Source organism: Rhyacophila brunnea, unplaced genomic scaffold (genome assembly GCF_057557595.1).
Source record: "Rhyacophila brunnea isolate RB1 unplaced genomic scaffold, BYU_Rbru_1.0 scaffold_23, whole genome shotgun sequence".
In the NCBI taxonomy this organism is placed as follows: Eukaryota; Metazoa; Arthropoda; class Insecta; order Trichoptera; family Rhyacophilidae; genus Rhyacophila; species Rhyacophila brunnea.
The window spans coordinates 17,665,938-17,683,250 of record NW_028232893.1 but is presented as its reverse complement, the minus strand read 5'-3'; the positions used below and the strand labels follow the sequence as shown (position 1 = coordinate 17,683,250).

At 33.2% G+C, this 17,313-nt stretch overlaps 1 protein-coding gene across 1 annotated transcript; it reads left to right on the top strand.

Annotated features, from left to right (window-relative positions):
• The first annotated feature begins 2,575 nt into the window (after positions 1–2,575).
• LOC147069616 (uncharacterized) lies at positions 2,576–13,547 on the top strand. Its single transcript, XM_085950852.1, has 4 exons — positions 2,576–2,715; positions 9,431–9,555; positions 12,225–12,241; positions 13,326–13,547. Exons 1-4 carry the CDS (start codon positions 2,576–2,578, stop codon positions 13,545–13,547), a joined length of 504 nt encoding a protein of 167 aa, XP_085806978.1.
• Positions 13,548–17,313: the final 3,766 nt, after the last annotated feature.

Sequence of the window (17,313 nt, the reverse complement as noted above, 5' to 3'; positions counted from 1 at the left end):
TGAATCTAAAATTGCGATTGATTCGCTTGTATAATAATTGGTAACCTCAGCCCTGGTGAGGAATATTTCATGATGAAGTTATAATTATTATACACTTTAATGGACTTTCTTGTGTCTAATTTCTTGATGTTTATTTACTAAAGAGTAGGTTATACAGTAAAGGATTTTTTTATCAATATAATGCAATATTGTGTTTGGTTTTATTTCTTACGGGATAAAAATAAAGATATTACTAATTGTAAAAAGTGCAATAAACTAATAAACATTAGATGGATTTACAAGTGGCATACGCATCTAAGCATATCTTCATAATATAAAATGTATTGAAAGATCATTCAAAGAAGAAAGTGCGAAAGGTTCAACTACTGGGTATTTGTAAACATCAGCATCTCTACCATACTATCATCTTACCTTTACCTAATTTAACGGTTTTTGCTATAAAATATTAATACTATATCTGGATACTTTTTTAATATTTTTCACAAATACCGGTATTGATACCGGGTCTTCAATTAGGAATACTGAAATACCGGTATTGATATTTTCATTCGGTATTGCAATCCCTAGTTAACACATTGGAAGTGAATAGTTTTCACAAACCAACGACTACTATCAATATTGATCATTGAATGATCAATTAGCACTATGGAAACCTACAGTTCTCCGTTGTCAATAGAATATTGTACTCGCAAATACATTTTGCGCTTACGAATGGTTTGAATATTTCACATAATGTTTTGACACAATAATATTATTAAGATTTCTTGTTTTTTTTTTGTTTTTGACACATCATTTTATCGGTAATGGTAAGATTGGTCAGCGGATTGCTGTGCAGGGCGCCAAGTGCAGTCTCTTACCATGCCTCCAAAAGTGCATTCCAGTTGTAACAGCTGCCGATGTACATAGCAAAGCTTTATCGATATTCCTACAATGGTGCAAATACGCCCAAAATCTAGGAAACAAACTACTTTAGGTCAACCAGAGAAATTTTGGAGCTGCCTGCGGTGGAAAAAATAATTGCAAGGTGGGTCGAGAAATGCCACCCGAGGGCATGCACGACATCAGACTTTGGACGACGATGTATCGGATACGATTCATTATAACTATAAAACGACTGTTACATCACGTGGTTTTTGCATTTTGATTATACGATATTACGTGACGTACGCGTGTTGACTTTTCGTAACAGATACTCGATCTCTGGCAGAAGAATTAAAAACTTTCTCTTCTGTTTCTCCTCCTTACAATTCTTCTGCATTCTAAATAATAATCTTATTTTGGTTCCGCAAAGGTCTAAGCATTTTAATATTAATAAAACTTCACGCGATATTGAATACACGCAGAATTAGGGTCGAGGAAATATAGTATCAGGAGTGTAAATGCGGTGGAGGGTTTTAGTTCGAGAAACGACCGTGGCGGCGTAGAAGACTTGATCGATAAGTCACACTGTAGAGCCAAAAACAATAGAAGAAGTAGGCATACTCCAATGATCGTTCAAACTGCGAAAGTGACTCCAAGGAAACTGTGGAACATGTGATGATCTATCCGCTCGTTGTAACCAGTTGCATAATTGATGAATGGAAGTAGCAAGCAGTCTATAGTGTTAATTATTTTGTAGTTTGTCTTGCATATAATAATATATACTTCGGATCTTTCTATGTGTTCTAGTACATACTCGTATTTATATATGGCCACACTCCTTAAATACCTATGTGACGATGGAGAGCAAAACCCAAAGTCTCGAATCCAAACAAAAATCATGAGAATAAATCAAGGAATGGATTTGGTTGACGATTTGTGTATCTTGGCTCTTAAAAATAGGAGAGTTTAATAGGAAATTTTTGAGACTTTACTTAAAGCTATATGAACTATCCATAACTTTATCCTACTGACTTGTGGATTTATTGGGCTTCATTTTTACTCACATTTTTATATTAGGGTAGACATAAATGTAGGTGTGTACTTGGCTTTACCGTGAGCAACACTTAATCTCAAAAAAAATGACATATGTAGCAATCATATCATTCAGCATTAAATGAATGACACACTTTAATATGTATGTTATGGTGTCAAAACAAAGTAATAGAACGATAATAATCATTTATATCTAAATCAATTAATTATAACTAAATCAGTAAGGTCTGTTATGACTTGTTAATTGCGACAATATCTTGAAATATATGGACTGCTCTTGTATATATTGGAAGAAAAATGCATGAATCCTCACTCACTGATCGAGTCCATCACGAGATGTACTACTATTGTCACAAGTCCATCACTCGACATAGTAAACCATCATTCCACTCGAAACAAGTCTCTCATCTTGATTACATCGATCTCATCAGTACATCATTACCCACGATCATAACCTCACACTTCCATCTTCATTAAAGTATTATTCTATTCTTGTATCGATAAATAAACTCTCTCCTCGAAACCTACAAAGCTACAATGACCTTCTCTCTCCTCCACCTCATCAACTCTAATTATAATCAACTTTAATATAATATATTCACAGATGTCATCTGCTACATGTCTCCGATCGAATAATATTTCCAGAAATCAACTTCTCAAAATGGCTTTTGACCTTGCTTACGACAACGATAACACCAAGAAATGCATCAAGTCACATTACAACTATAGGATTAAATTTCCGGACCAGTTCAACAATAGAGATGCTACTGATGAAGCCATGGTAGAAGTACAGGAGGTTCAGTAAGTTTATTTTATTGTTTCATTATGAGGAATGGTCATACAATTATTAGATCCGCACTTGACTGCCTCGTGGAATAACACACTAAGTAAGTCAAAATAATGTGTTATTCACTTTTTGATCTTTTGTTTTATAAAAAAATAATTACAAGATAAAAAGATAAAAAGAACTTTTTATATACTTACAACGTTTTTAAATTTTCTGTTGAATCATATAAACTTGACTTCACTAGCTTAAACAATCAAAAAAAATGTATTTGATAGAAATAATACTGAAATGTCATTTTGACACTCATATTGATTTCCATAGTAATGCACGTATATATTAATAATTTAGTTGTTAGGACCCTAGCAACTAATAATAGTGGATTGGATTACGGATTTCTTCCGAAATAACTTTTCATACAAAACAGAATTAACTGAAAATGAATTTAATTCTACTTTAAAAATGGCTAAAAGTATTAAAAAATGCATTGGCATCGTATTCTGATATATTCTAAAAGTTTCAAATGTCTAGCTAGTCGAAAAGTTAGTCAAAAATCGATTGCAAAATTTGTACCGGACAAACAACCACCTGACAAACAACTACCCGACAAATAAGAATACGACCTAATAAAAACGTTGTATTAACATGAAATACAAACCCATCTCTAGTTGAATTTAGATTATTTTCAATACGACACTGAATAAGACATTATGTCGAGTTGGTGTGTTATTCGTTGCAAAAAAATACATAAGCACTCAGTATGACAGTATGTAAACAAATTATTTTAAATGTATTGTTTAAATAATATTTTACCATAGAATATCACATTAATTGAGATTTTTCTATCGCATTTATCAACATTGAAAAATTACTATCTTTCGTATTCGTAATCATTCAAACTTATCTTCATTAATTATTGTCAATTTAAAATTGATTTCTGCTTGTTTTTAAATTACCGTGAAAAAACGTCATGTTTTGTTATGCAGCACTTTTTTTCATAGAAAAAAATATATTTACGTGAAACAACATACCTACTTAGTAAAGGTACCTACATACCATATGAAAAAATAATAATTACAAGATAAAAATAACTTTTTATATACAACGTTTTTAAATTTTCTGTTAAATTATTATGCTCAATATGCTCAAACTTGTATTTGATATGAAGTAAATAAAAAACAAACAAACAAATATATAATACTGAATTCATTTTGACATTTCATTTTGATTTCCATAGTAACGCGCGTATATATTAATAATTTAGTTGCTAGAACCACCCTCTTAGCAACCAATAATAGTCTTTTACTGTTTACGGATTTTTCTGAAATAACTTTCCATACGAAACAGAATTAACTGAAAATTCAATTCTGCTTAAGATGGCTAAAAGTATTAAAAGATTGCATTCGCATCGTGTTCTGATATTATATTCTAAAAGTTTCAAATGTCTAGCTGGTCGGGAAATTAGTTAAAAATCGATTGCAAGATTTGTACTGCACAAACAACCACCGGACAAACAAGAATACGAGCTAATAAAAACGTTGTAAAAATAGGAAAACTCACACCAAATCTAGGTGTATTATTTTAGTATCTATTAATAACACCGAATTTAAATTCTAATAGATTTAAGTTTTGTACTATTCCATTTGAGTGGTTTTTGGCGGCCAGGGTTTCACTTTTCGGCATCTTCAGTAACTATGTGCACTCACCAAAAGGTAATTCAATTACACACTGACAACGAATACAGTTCATTTTAACTTATATAACACACTAATACAATAAAGTAGGTAAAAACCTCATATTATGACAAGGATCGCAATACAAAATATAACAAACAAATGATGAATAGTTGAAGTGTTTGAAAAAAACCCCTTTTATCACCCAATTATGGTATCTCTCAAGAATTGCCTCGCTTTCACAGTGCTTAGCAGTTGGTGATGCTCATTACTGATCACTCAACTTGAGGGTGGAAGTAGTCTGCAGACAGTGCAATGTGTAGATAGCAGTTAAAACCTAAAAATTACAACATTTTAAGAATTCAATATTTTAATAATCAGCAAAACACTGCTGTGCGAACGGACATATGATCGCCTTTCGCCGGCTGAAGAAATGCTTACGTGCCGGGTGTCAGTTGTCGCATCACAGGAATGAACGAGTAAACAGTGCATTCCTGTCATTGTGTCGTGTGAAATCCATTGTTGGATTGATAACGTTTGTACCTTGATCAAATTTCGCAGACAAAATCCCAGGAATCAATCCGCAGTGTGGGAACAAGAACAATAATTTACCCACGCTGTGGATAGCATTTTCTTTGTCTACTTTCAATATAAAAACAGACGTGGCAATCCAACAAGAGATCAGTACCTTAAATTCGTTCGTCTTAATCACACGCTTCTCGCTTCAACGTTAAAATAATTTGTATTACAAACACTATCGTCGTAAATCTAGTTTATAAACTTTATATTGTACAAGCTGTAAATTGAATTTGTAATTTGTGTTAAGGGATAATAAATTTGGGGAATTACTTTTATACGCATCAAAACCTTCTGATTCTATTCATCACCTACCCCTCATCACACCATCCCTGGCAACAAACTCATCAATATATTCTAAGGAATTCAAGCTCTGTACTATTCCATTTAAGTCGTTTTTTGCCACCCGGGCTTCGCCTTTAGGCATCTTCAGGCGCCGTGTACACTCACAAAAGGTAAACACACACTGACAACGAACTCTCTTTACTCTAGCTTATATAATAAAGCAATACAATAAAGTAGGTAAAAACTCCATTACCTACCTATCAAGTCAATGGTTCCAAAAAAATACAATAAACAAATTATGAATAGTTGAAGTGTCAGTAAAAAACCTAATTAGAAAAAACCCTATCTTATTAATTACAATACACTTGATAGCATATTATAATAAATCGTCAAAACTTAATAATTTATTATTATTATTAAACTGGCGCTAGGGGCCGTTCAGGTCCATGGCCGACTGCACAACGTTTTTCCAGGCATCTCTGTCCAGCGCTCTCTCTTCCCAGTTGACTATCCCCAGCCTTTCCGCATCCCTTTGAATGTTGTCCGCCCATCTCCGTCGAGGGCGGCCAAGAGGTCGAGTGCCAGCTGGTGTGCCTTTGTAAATCCTATAGAGAGTTCTAGATCGTTCAGATCGTACAACGTGGCCCGCCCATCTGAGCCTTCTTGACCTCAGAATATTAGTGATTCTAGGTTGGTATCGGTCGAAGAGCTCAGCGTTTGTGCGGATGCGCCACCGGTGGTTCTCATTGACGGGTCCAAGTATTCTCCGGAGGATTCTGTTTTCAAACACTTGGAGCGCCTTTTCTTGTTTTTCTGTTAAACCCCACGTTTCACATCCATACATGACGATTGGCTTGATGACCACGTTATACACCCGGAATTTCGTTTTGATGGACAGCATTTTGGACCTGAACAGACGACTCAGCGCGAAGTACGCTGCATTTCCACTTCTCAGTCGGTCAGAGAGCTCTAGGGACATTTCATTTTTAGAGGTAATGTTGGAGCCCAAGTACTTGAAGAGAGAGGTTCTCTCGAACGAGGAGTTTCTTATTCCAATGTTTCCAGAGGGTTCAATGCCTCTTGTCATTTTCAAATACTTGGTCTTTCCCACATTTACTCGTAGATTCAACCTTTTCGCTGTGTCCTCCAGAGGAGTGAAAATATCTCTGACTTCTTCTTCAGATTCTCCGAGCACCACCAAATCATCTGCGTAGCCCAATATTTTATGGGACCCATTCAGGGTAACTCCACCTTCTGCTTTCAGAGCTTCTCTAACGGCTTTCTCTAAAGCTAAGTTGAACAGCATTGGTGATAAGGAGTCGCCTTGTTTTAGTCCTGCTGTCACCTTAAAATTTAATATTAATTTAATAATTTAATAATTTATGAACAATAAAAATACTACATTCAAGAGGTGTAAATCGTCAATTCTAAGAAAAATAATTAATGGGGTGAACTAATGAGGTATTAGTCTTTAATAATACTTTTACATGGTACCTACTTTTTTATAATATTATTTTTAAAAAATACATATAAACTCGCCAGTGGCGCACCCAGGATTTATTATTGGGGGGGGCCCAAGGAGGAGAATGTAAGTCTCATAGGCTCTTTTTCTTCTTCATATAAATATTTTTACATATTTTCACAATACACGGCGATATATTTGTACAGTTTCTCCTAGTTGTTATTAAATTGGAGGCATAGTGGCGGTAACCGTTGAGCGTGTCATCAGCGACTGGCGGATTGGAAGTGAACAGCGACCATGCTGGACATGTGTACCTAGTATGCTAAAATATTACTTAAATAATATCGGCTGTGCTACCCGCTTGGTCTAGAGTGGTGTTTCCCAAAGTGTGGTACGCGTACCCCCTGGGGTACGGGAAGAGTTTGGTGGGGGTATGCGCTGCACCAGGTTATGGCTACGCCTGGTGCAACAAGCATTAATACAATATCCATGCTAGAAGGTTTATCGTAGTGGGTAGTTTATAGTAATTGTAGTGGGTGTATTCGTTCTTTTCGCCGAATGTTTATCGTAGATTTTTGGTTTTTCAATATTAAGGTTCCAACATATTAATCGAAAATGGACAAAAAAGTATTATTGCATTTAAATTATACACAACCTACTCAATACAACACAGCCTAATATCTCGTTTATCGGTCTTTTGTCTATTGCACTCGGTGTACCTACACCATGGCCCCCACATCCTGAAACGGGCCCTCAGGCTAGGGCAGTGGTCGGCAAACTGCGGCTCATTGGCCCCTTGAGTGCGGCTCTGCCACAGATGCTCTCTGCCATATTTGACATGGCTACAAAGAAGAAGCAAAGAAAATGGAAGAGGATAACCGTAAATGTAATGTTGAATAGACCGAGACTTCGCGTTTATTCAAAACTTAAATGGCTTACCGACCTGTATTTATGTGTCGGAAAAAATTGGCGCATTGAAATTTAGAAAGATACAACTAAAGACTCGTAATTTTGCGCTAAATATTCTGTCGATGATGCAAGGAAGAAAGCAGCTGAGGAGAAGAGTCAATAAAAATAAAGTTCTGTATTTAATTAGGTACTGAATAAAATCTGTCAACAATATTAATATTGCAAGTTTTGTGGTTAGTAAAAAGATTTCCAAGAGAGGAAATCAAGAGTAAATTAAGAAATTGATTTATTGATGAGAACCTGGAATCGTGCTTAAAATTAAATCAACAACATACGAACCTGACTTACCCAAACTTTACAAGGAGATGCAAGGCCATTATTCACATTGAGTTTGTCAGTTTCATGATTCAATTTTATGGATACCTGACTTACAATTTAATTTTTATTAATAAATAAGATCATTATTACGTATGATATTCAGTTTTATTCAGTGTACCTACCTATAACTTAATTAGGACTTAAAACTTTAACTAAAGTTTATTAAGTAAATTAGCAGTGTACCTACTTACTACCTACGTATATAATTTAAGTTTAAGAAATTTGGCTCTCAAAAGAAATCTCAATCGTTGCACTGTTGATATTTGGCTCTATTGACTAATGAGTTTGCCGACCACTGGGCTAGGGTATTTGACGGGCCCCCTATCCACCGCTTAGATTAAAGGCAGTGTGAAATACAACATTAACGTTTTTCAAATTGTGTTTTAGTTCAAATTGAGGGTACTTATACAGTGAATTATTGGCGATTTTCAATACATCTACTTTAATAATAAAGCTGTCGAGTATCGACACATTATAATTAGAAAATATATTGGACAAATATATAAATTAAAATGTTCATAGTCGTGAAGTATAATAGCTTTTTTTACTATTAAAGCTAATTTATGATGTGTATTTATCTCACTTATCTGGTCAACCCGACACGCCAGGCCCCCCACAACCCGGGCCCCCAGGTTAGAGCCCTGTCAACCCTCCCCAGCCATGACCTATACCACTCCGGAATTCGGGTGGACACCGAGAATATCATTAGGGAACGGGTTTCTAAAAAAACCTGACGTTAGTGTTTCGAAATTTCCCCTGGGTGCGCCACTGAAACTCGCCTAATATAATGTATATAAACTCACCTAATATACACAGGCATACTTACCTAAATCCTCATCCATATATTCTCACACATACATATATAAATTTTGTATCAAGAACATTGACCATAATATAGTCTCATATGTAAAACATCATAATTATAGGATATAACAAAGGGCTACTAGGAAAGCTAAGTTGATCATTCAAAATAGGTAAGCTCGTAACTGTGCTCTATTTATTTCTAATATTTCTTGGTAGAATAATAATTTATAATCACCCGTATGACTGTGAGTGTACACGGCGCCTGAAAATGCCGAAAGGCGAAACCCGGATCGCAAAAAACGACTTAAATGGAATAGTACAGAGCTTGAATCCATTAGAATTTAAATTCAAATTCCATCAAGTACCTTCAGTCGATAGTATTAATATCATCAATATATATTCCTTCACCCAATGTTGTCACAAAATTTCCTCTCCTAAATAAAACCTTCTTTATGTAGACATTAATTCCGAAGATACTAATTTTAAAAACTGCTTATTTTTTTAAAAATAGAACATACTAAACCCTTTTTTCCTCTATTACCAAAAATTCATCCGAATTCTTAATTAGAAATCTCTTTTATAGAATATGATGCATAATTAATTTATCATTGCTTTCACTAAACCATTATTGTTTTACTATTTCAGGGAGTATATGGGACTACATGAAAAGACAGATGAAGGCTATTCTGTACTGCTGCACAGACTCCACGATTTTACAGTTGAAAGATACGATTACCTCGCAGGGATCAAATATTTTCACATGAGCCTTGGTAAATAATGTTATCAATGATTTCAAGAAAAATATGTATCCGTATGACCAGTATTCCCTCTAAACCAGTGATATCAGTGGTGCCATTGTATAAGTTCTTTAATTGCTCGCGGATACCACAATCAATCAATTAGTTTGTCTTCTTTCTCACAACAATGTTTTTAATATTATTAGATAGGTACCTATAGATTTAAAATAAAAGTTATTAGTAATAATATTATAAAAGTATACCTATATTAAATTACAATTTTCGATTACGTGAAAACCTTATTATTATAATATCTCAAGCCAACCGTCTGGAACGATTTTTTTTTTTTTGAGAACGATCGTGTCGAAAAATTCCGAGAATGTACGAAAATATTCGAATTAACTTTGAGCTTAATTGAGGAAACTCACACATTCAAAACTCTGCTTCAAAATGTAGTGCATTGGGGTGGGGTATAGCCTATCTGAATTATACTTATTAATCTGTTCTATGGTTTCCGCGTTCTTTTAATGTATTAATTTATTATACCTACTAAATTGATCATTATTTTGACATATTTAAATAAAAATTAATTTTATAAATCAAATAATTCTTAAAAAATATATTGGACTCTATATAACAAACATCATAAATTGATAGCTACATCTATAATTAAGTAATTTCGACTTTAAAAAATCAAAATATGATTAAAAATATTTGATTTTCACCATATCCTGCGTCCTGTAACAGCGGCGCCAAATTGGCGCCGATTCCAATGGGTTAATTAATTTATATTTTTACTTCTTTCAGACTCTTACATAAATGAAAATGGACCTTACAGTGGTGTCATAATATTATATGACATGCGAGGGGCAACGTTTGGACATGTATTGAGAGTTCCTTTCAGGTACCTATGTAAAGATTTCATCCTTTTTATAACAGTGATGCACAACATTTTTATCAGTAGGCCCAATTGACCAATTTTTTAATTGTTCGCAGACCGCTATATTATAATACTATTACTATACACTAAACTATTTTTTTATTCATATGTTTTTATTGATAATTTGAAAACAGCTAGAAAAAGTATTAGAAAAAAATACGACCCCTGATGGGACTTGAACCCGTATCTACTGGACGGACGCATATGTGCTTCACCAATTAAGCCACAGGCTTACTATCTCTTTACGACGAAATTAACTAGTGTTTTTTTACATATTCAAGTGCTTATCAAATTGCAATATTTTTTGGCTAGGTATCAGTTTTTATTTTTTTTAATTAACAGCCCACATGCTCGTCGTAGGTCAAAATTGAGTTTTTATTGTATTTTCAAACCATGATCCTGGACACTCCTTAAACGTTGTAGATAATCTATTTATATAATTTTGAAGCCTTATTATCCCTTATATTTATTTTAAACATTTGATGACTGCATAAAGTATTTTTGTTACATAAAATAGTATTCTTTTAAACCTCTCGCTCTAATGATTTAGAATATAGTCATATTTCGGTACATAACTGTGCAGTGGTGTTAAGATTTTTTACATTTATTAATTTTCAAACGCATTTATAAAACTATCAGTATAATTTATGACGAGATAATTTTTGTAAAATATTCACGATAAAAAATTATATTGATAATCTCTGTGATCCCAAATTTGACAAGAATTAGGCATTTTATTATTCAAAAAATCGGCAAAATTAACACATTCGGATATGATTTTAAAGATATTTATTATAAGCTATGTCTTTGACCATTCAAGTGTGATAAACATCTTATGAATAATGATTGCTTTATAATAATTATTGACCTAAGAATAAGGTAGTGTTTTTTTGAAATACGCCATTTCTTTTGTCATTCCCCAGTGGTTAAGCTACAACATACGGCCGTAGCCATAAATTGACAAACTATAATTGAAGTAGGGAGTAAAATGATATTGACAGCGCGTGTTTGAAACACTCTGAGAGCTTTTAAGCGTTTGGATTTCGCTAGTCTTTCAATGTTTAGTGTTAAATTTGTTACTGATAGCAGCAGAGAATTCTTCAAATTTGAATCAGTTATTTGCGACCTTGTTTCTTTCTCATACACACACACTGTTCATGATGAGGAGGCGAGAATTTATTTACTGTTTCAAATAACTACAAGAGTATAATCCAAGCAACATAATAAATATATCGGTAATTCAGTGCGATGTGTTTTTAACAGAAACTAATAATCGAGTGAGATGTTCAATCGATTCTGACCCGCTATTTATTGAACGGCGCAGTATGAAATAATATGTTGAAATTATTATGTAATAATATTAATTCGCTATGTTACGAAATTATTGCAGATCCGCTATCTCATGACATTACGAAATCATATTATATATAGATACTGACCGATTATACGTGAAAAATACGCCACAACTTTATTAATTTACAACCAATTATTGTTATTGTTAAAAATATTTCGCGTCTTATATAACAATCGATTCATTTTGGGTGCAAACCATAGGTTAAAAACTCCTATTTTATAAAGCTATTGTTTTGAAAATATCATTTTGGTGTACCTAATTGATTATAAATTTTTGATTCCAGGGCTAGTACACAATTCATAGAATACTGTCAAACCGGAGTAAACGCTCGAATCGTCTCAATTCATGTTTTTAATGTCAGTTCTTTGATCAACGTTATAATGAAAATGATACGACCATTTATATCAGGAGAACTGTTTAAGAAGGTATGTATTAAGACTTGTAATCCCAGGATTTAAGATAATGGAATCCTGGGATATCACGATTAGTTATCAAAAAAAACCTTATTTTCGTAATCTTAATAAATATGACATATTATCTTCATCTCAAGAAAAGTGACATTTTCCAAATAAAAAATTGTGAATACACTAATAAAGGTCTGCCCTAGGGAGAATGATAGTATTTTCGCTACACCAGCAGAGCAACAACGCACAGTAATGCAATGTTTAAAAAGTAGATTTCAAATTGATAGTATCATTAAGAGAGAAGATTTTTTTGATATTGTATGTACACCTAATATTTGGAGTAGGTACCGGACCGCAGCCAAATTTAAATAAAATATATTTATTATGGTCACGACCTTATAATATGAACCGAATTATAAAACTTTGGGTATAAGGGAAGAAGTCGAAAATTTAACATGACAGAAAAACTTCGGGGGAAAAAAATATTTTAGCTTATCGTTTTATACTAAAGGAAAATATGGAAATTGCCATTGATGTCCTAATAAATTTCATAATTAGCGGTCTTTCATATATTTAATCATTCCTCAAGGGGTGGGAGGGGGTTAGATTATTATAATCTGGTGATTTGTGACGAAAGAGGGTAAAGGGAAAAAAACAAGATATCACAAAACTAACAAAATACAAACATTTTTTTTCTGATAATATTTTCTTATTTTTTTAATGGGGCATGAGGGGTTCAAAAATGAGACGTAATTTAGACAGGTGTGTAAAACATTTTGTGACGAAGTTTGATGATGAAGGATAAGGGGTCAAAAATAAATGTATAAAATCATGTGACGTCATTTATGGATGATTCTAAAAATACATTTAAATAACCCCCTGCACCGTTTCCGGTAACCCTTGCATTATCATAATATTATAAAACTTGTATCATTCCGTATCTTGTATCATATCAACAACTTGACCTTACTCATTGTGATATTTTGAATAGTTTTGAAATTAGAAGCGTTTTAAATTGATTCAAATTTCCCGCCATGTAGTATAGAAGGGTTTGGTTTTCTTTTTGAAAAAAATCAGCTCAAATCATACTTTCTGTAATTTTCAGCTAGTCTTTCATCCCCCAAACATGGACTGGGAACAATTCTACAAAGACGTTATACCAAAAAGATGTCTTCCATCCGATTTCGGCGGAGATCTTCCTGACACTCAGACTATTAACAAGCAAAACCTAGAAAGAGTGTTGAGGAACAAAGAATTCTTTGTGGCAGAAGAGAAACAAAGACGCACCATCTCTAACATAATGTCTCGTGTTGCGGATATTGATTAATATGCAATTAAAATCCACAGCTTGACTTACTCCTCCACATTCTACAGAGTCTAGCACGATTTGCCATACTATCTAGACACCAGGATCACTGAACAAATGCTAACTGGACAACGACTGTCACTGTGTTCTCTGTATAAACATCCGTTACCTACTTTCAATTGTAAATCATAATGTATCTATTTGTATTCCATCAGAAATTTCATTCATCTTAAGTGACGTTAAAATAGCCGTCGTCCAGTTGTCTTGGCGTCCTGTTTACGGCACCATATCGTTCCATTCCCTATATTATTATAATACCGCGTTTTCACGACGTGACGATTTTACAACGTTTTTATTAGCCCGTATTCTTGTTTTTCCGGTGGTTGTTTGTCCAGTACAAATCTTGCAATCGATTTTTAATTAACTTCCCGACTAGCTAGACATTTGAAACTTTTATAATATTATCAGAACACGATGACAATGCATTCTTTTAATACTTTTAGCCATCTTTAAGCAGAATTGAATTCATTTTCAGATAATTCCGTTTTGTATGGAAAGTTATTTCAGAAAAATCCGTAAAAAGTAAAAGACTATTATTGGTTGCTAAGGGGGTGGTCCTAGCAACTAAATTATTAATATATACGTGTGTTACTATGGAAATCAAAATGAAATGTCAAAATGACATTTCAGTATTGTATATTTGTTTCTTTGCTTTTTATTTACTTCATATCAGGTACAAGTTTGAGCATATTGAGCATAATAATTCAACAGAAAATTTGAAAACGTTGTATAGAAAAAGTAATTATTTGTAGTTCAACTGTATGTTGAATGTCAGTTGAAAGTCAAATGATACGTGGGAACTAAACTTCAATAAAGTTAAGCAACTTATAAGTTGAGTTAAATGAAGTTGAGGTTCTTTCTATTTTTGTTGATTCAACAATGAATCATCATTCGAGTCAACTGGTTGCCTAGCAATTTTTATAGAGTAAACAAGGTGATAATAATTTGCACTTCAAATTTGTTTGTTTGACAGCATCTTGATTACAAGCATCTCGACTATTATAACCACGTGCAAATGCGGCATACTTGAAAACTATTCATACATTTTTCAATGTTCCAAATTTAAGACATTCACAATCCTAGCTAAATATTAAATTTAAATTCGCCACCTCCAAATGTAATTTTACTCATTCAAGATTATTATTATTATTCCCATGGAACTGGTATTCCCTGGTACTATATTATTGAGAAGAGTTACTGAGGAATTTAACTGGTTTTATATATATAAAAAATACCATAAAGTAGTCTCTCAAAATCTCAATAGAATGAGTCGGTGTCTTTACACGATTGAGATAAGTTTGTGATTTTTTTCTAATTTTCTTTACGGAAGAGAGCGTCGTTAAATGTATTAACATTTTTTCTTATGAATGTCTCATGTACCTACAGTAAAAAATTGCTTGCGGTGCAATTTCAAACTTATTTTTCCAATTAAAATATGCTCATTAACTTGGCTAATTACATCACTCCTCTCTCCTACTTACATTCAACGTTTTTCATTATTATATTTGGGGGGGGGGTCATTATCGGTTAGCAACTCAGCGGAAATCATCCTCGGCGCGGACCTGATTCAATCTAACTGTATACGATCTCCCATAATGAAAAGGTGACTGGGTTAAGTAGAGGACCTGGTGGGAAAAAGTGAACCACAGTTTTTAGAAGTTTGAGAAACACTGAAAGATGTTGAACTAGATGTTGTAAGATGTTGAAGATTCAACATTATTATTTAAAAAAAAAAAAACCTGTTTATGTCGATACTACTTGTTTTGGATTATTTACAAGTATAATTTTTGAACACAGATTATAATATTTTACATGACATCATATGCTTGATTATCATCACCTCAATCATCAGCTGATCAGCTGTTTCATATTAAATTAATAGTAAAAAGATTATTTTTATACTATACAACATACATTACTGAATGTAAACAAGGTTTTAAAATGGATTTATGAATAATACTAGTATCAAGAGAGAATCGAATAATAAAATTACTTGTCTGACCTTTTAGCTTCCCTGGGTCACATTGAGTAAAGAAGAATATTGCCATGGACTGATCAAAAGTGTCGATAAATAATCATAAAATGCCAATCTCGAGTCTCGATAAATAGATTATCCGAAATTTCGAGAATTCTCATTTGTCAGTGAGATTTTCGAGAAATAGAGAAATTGTTACTAACCTCGGTAAAAAGTTTTGGCATAATTAAAAAAAGAAAATAACCTTTTACTTTCAAATTACTTAAATCTTAAGAATTTTTTTTAACATTTTGGTGAAGAAAAAAAATATTGGCAACCGGAAGCTCTAAAAGAAAGCTTTCGACTGACTTTAAGTCTGAATGAAATTTTTGAAATGGAAAATATATATAAAAGAATCAGCAAGAAGAGGTAATATCATATCCATGTCGATTTAAAAATAAATTAAAAAAAGAATTCTTGATCACAGGCTCTAGATTTGGGTATATACGTAAGTAATAAAAATATGCATCGCTGACTGGATAGTTTGGAAAGACTTATAAAATAAATGGTGTTATATTAATTTATAGTCTCAGTGGAAAGCGAAGTAGAGGAGGACCGTCGGCGCGATGATACAACGAAATGAAGGATCATACTGGGGGCAGGCTTCGATATGTCCTGAGAAAAGCAGACGACCATGAGGGATGAAAAATATCGCTTAAATTTCAGGGTTGTGACGATTCTCAGTCATTTCGTAAATGGAAACTCTGCTATTCTTGGTGGTATTGGTTTGTGCCTCCGATAATTATCTTAGAAATCAGGGGCATCCGTTGTTTGTTCACCCAAGGTGCAGAACTTACCTGCCATTAGTAATGCCAATTGGGAGGGCAATAACTATGTTTAAACAAATCGCTTCGAATATTGACATACTCCACTTACGTGAGGCTGAATTCAGGTGGACGTTATTTTATAGTTTTTTTTTTAGTTTTTAGGATAAGGTCTATCAATCTAGTTCACTGTGTATGTCTTCCATCTATTTTTTTATTTTATTATTGTATTATTTACTTACATTACCCTGTATTTTAATTCGAAAATTGTTAACACCTATATTATGTCATGTCTTGAAATATTTGAATTTATAATTTGTCATGTACATTATATGTAAAATAAATAAATTTGAATTTATTTTCTATATGTGTTTCATTTTCGTAGGACACTCACACATCCAAATCCTGCTTGAATGAATTATATTTATTAATCTGGTCTGTGGACGTCACTGAAGGGAGGAAGTTGTAAGAGTGTGCGCCTTCCAGATGGACAGATACAGGGAGGGAACACAAAATTAATGGGAACTGGCTTACCCTACTAGGTGTGGTATAACAGCAATGATATCGTTGTATAACAGGCAAAATATCTGGAGTGTGGAAAAATATGGAATAAACACTTATACACGTTTTAAAGAATATGCTATTGTCTATTATAGTCAATACTGGTCAGGCCATAAACTACCCTGCTTCAAAACTTTGCTCCATGGCGATGGCTTTTACATTTATATTTATTAATCTGTTCTGTGGACCGACAGCATCAAGAAAGCAACTAAATTGGTAGTGATCAGCTCAGTATCACTCCAGATAGAATAAGATTCTAGACAACGCCTCTAATCGTTATCGTCAGTAACAAGGAAAGCATAATGTTATAGTTTACGCCATAAATTTGTTAATATCATTTTATTTCATACCAATATTACTTTTATTTTTTTTATTTGTTTGCCAATAT

Excerpts from the sequence above, each read along its gene's own strand:
- LOC147069616 (XM_085950852.1), top strand. The coding sequence starts at position 2,576 with ATGGCTTTTGACCTTGCTTACGACAACGATAACACCAAGAAATGCATC. Across the intron at positions 2,716-9,430 it reads GTAGAAGTACAGGAGGTTCA|GGAGTATATGGGACTACATG; the intron begins GTAAGTTTATTT and ends TTACTATTTCAG.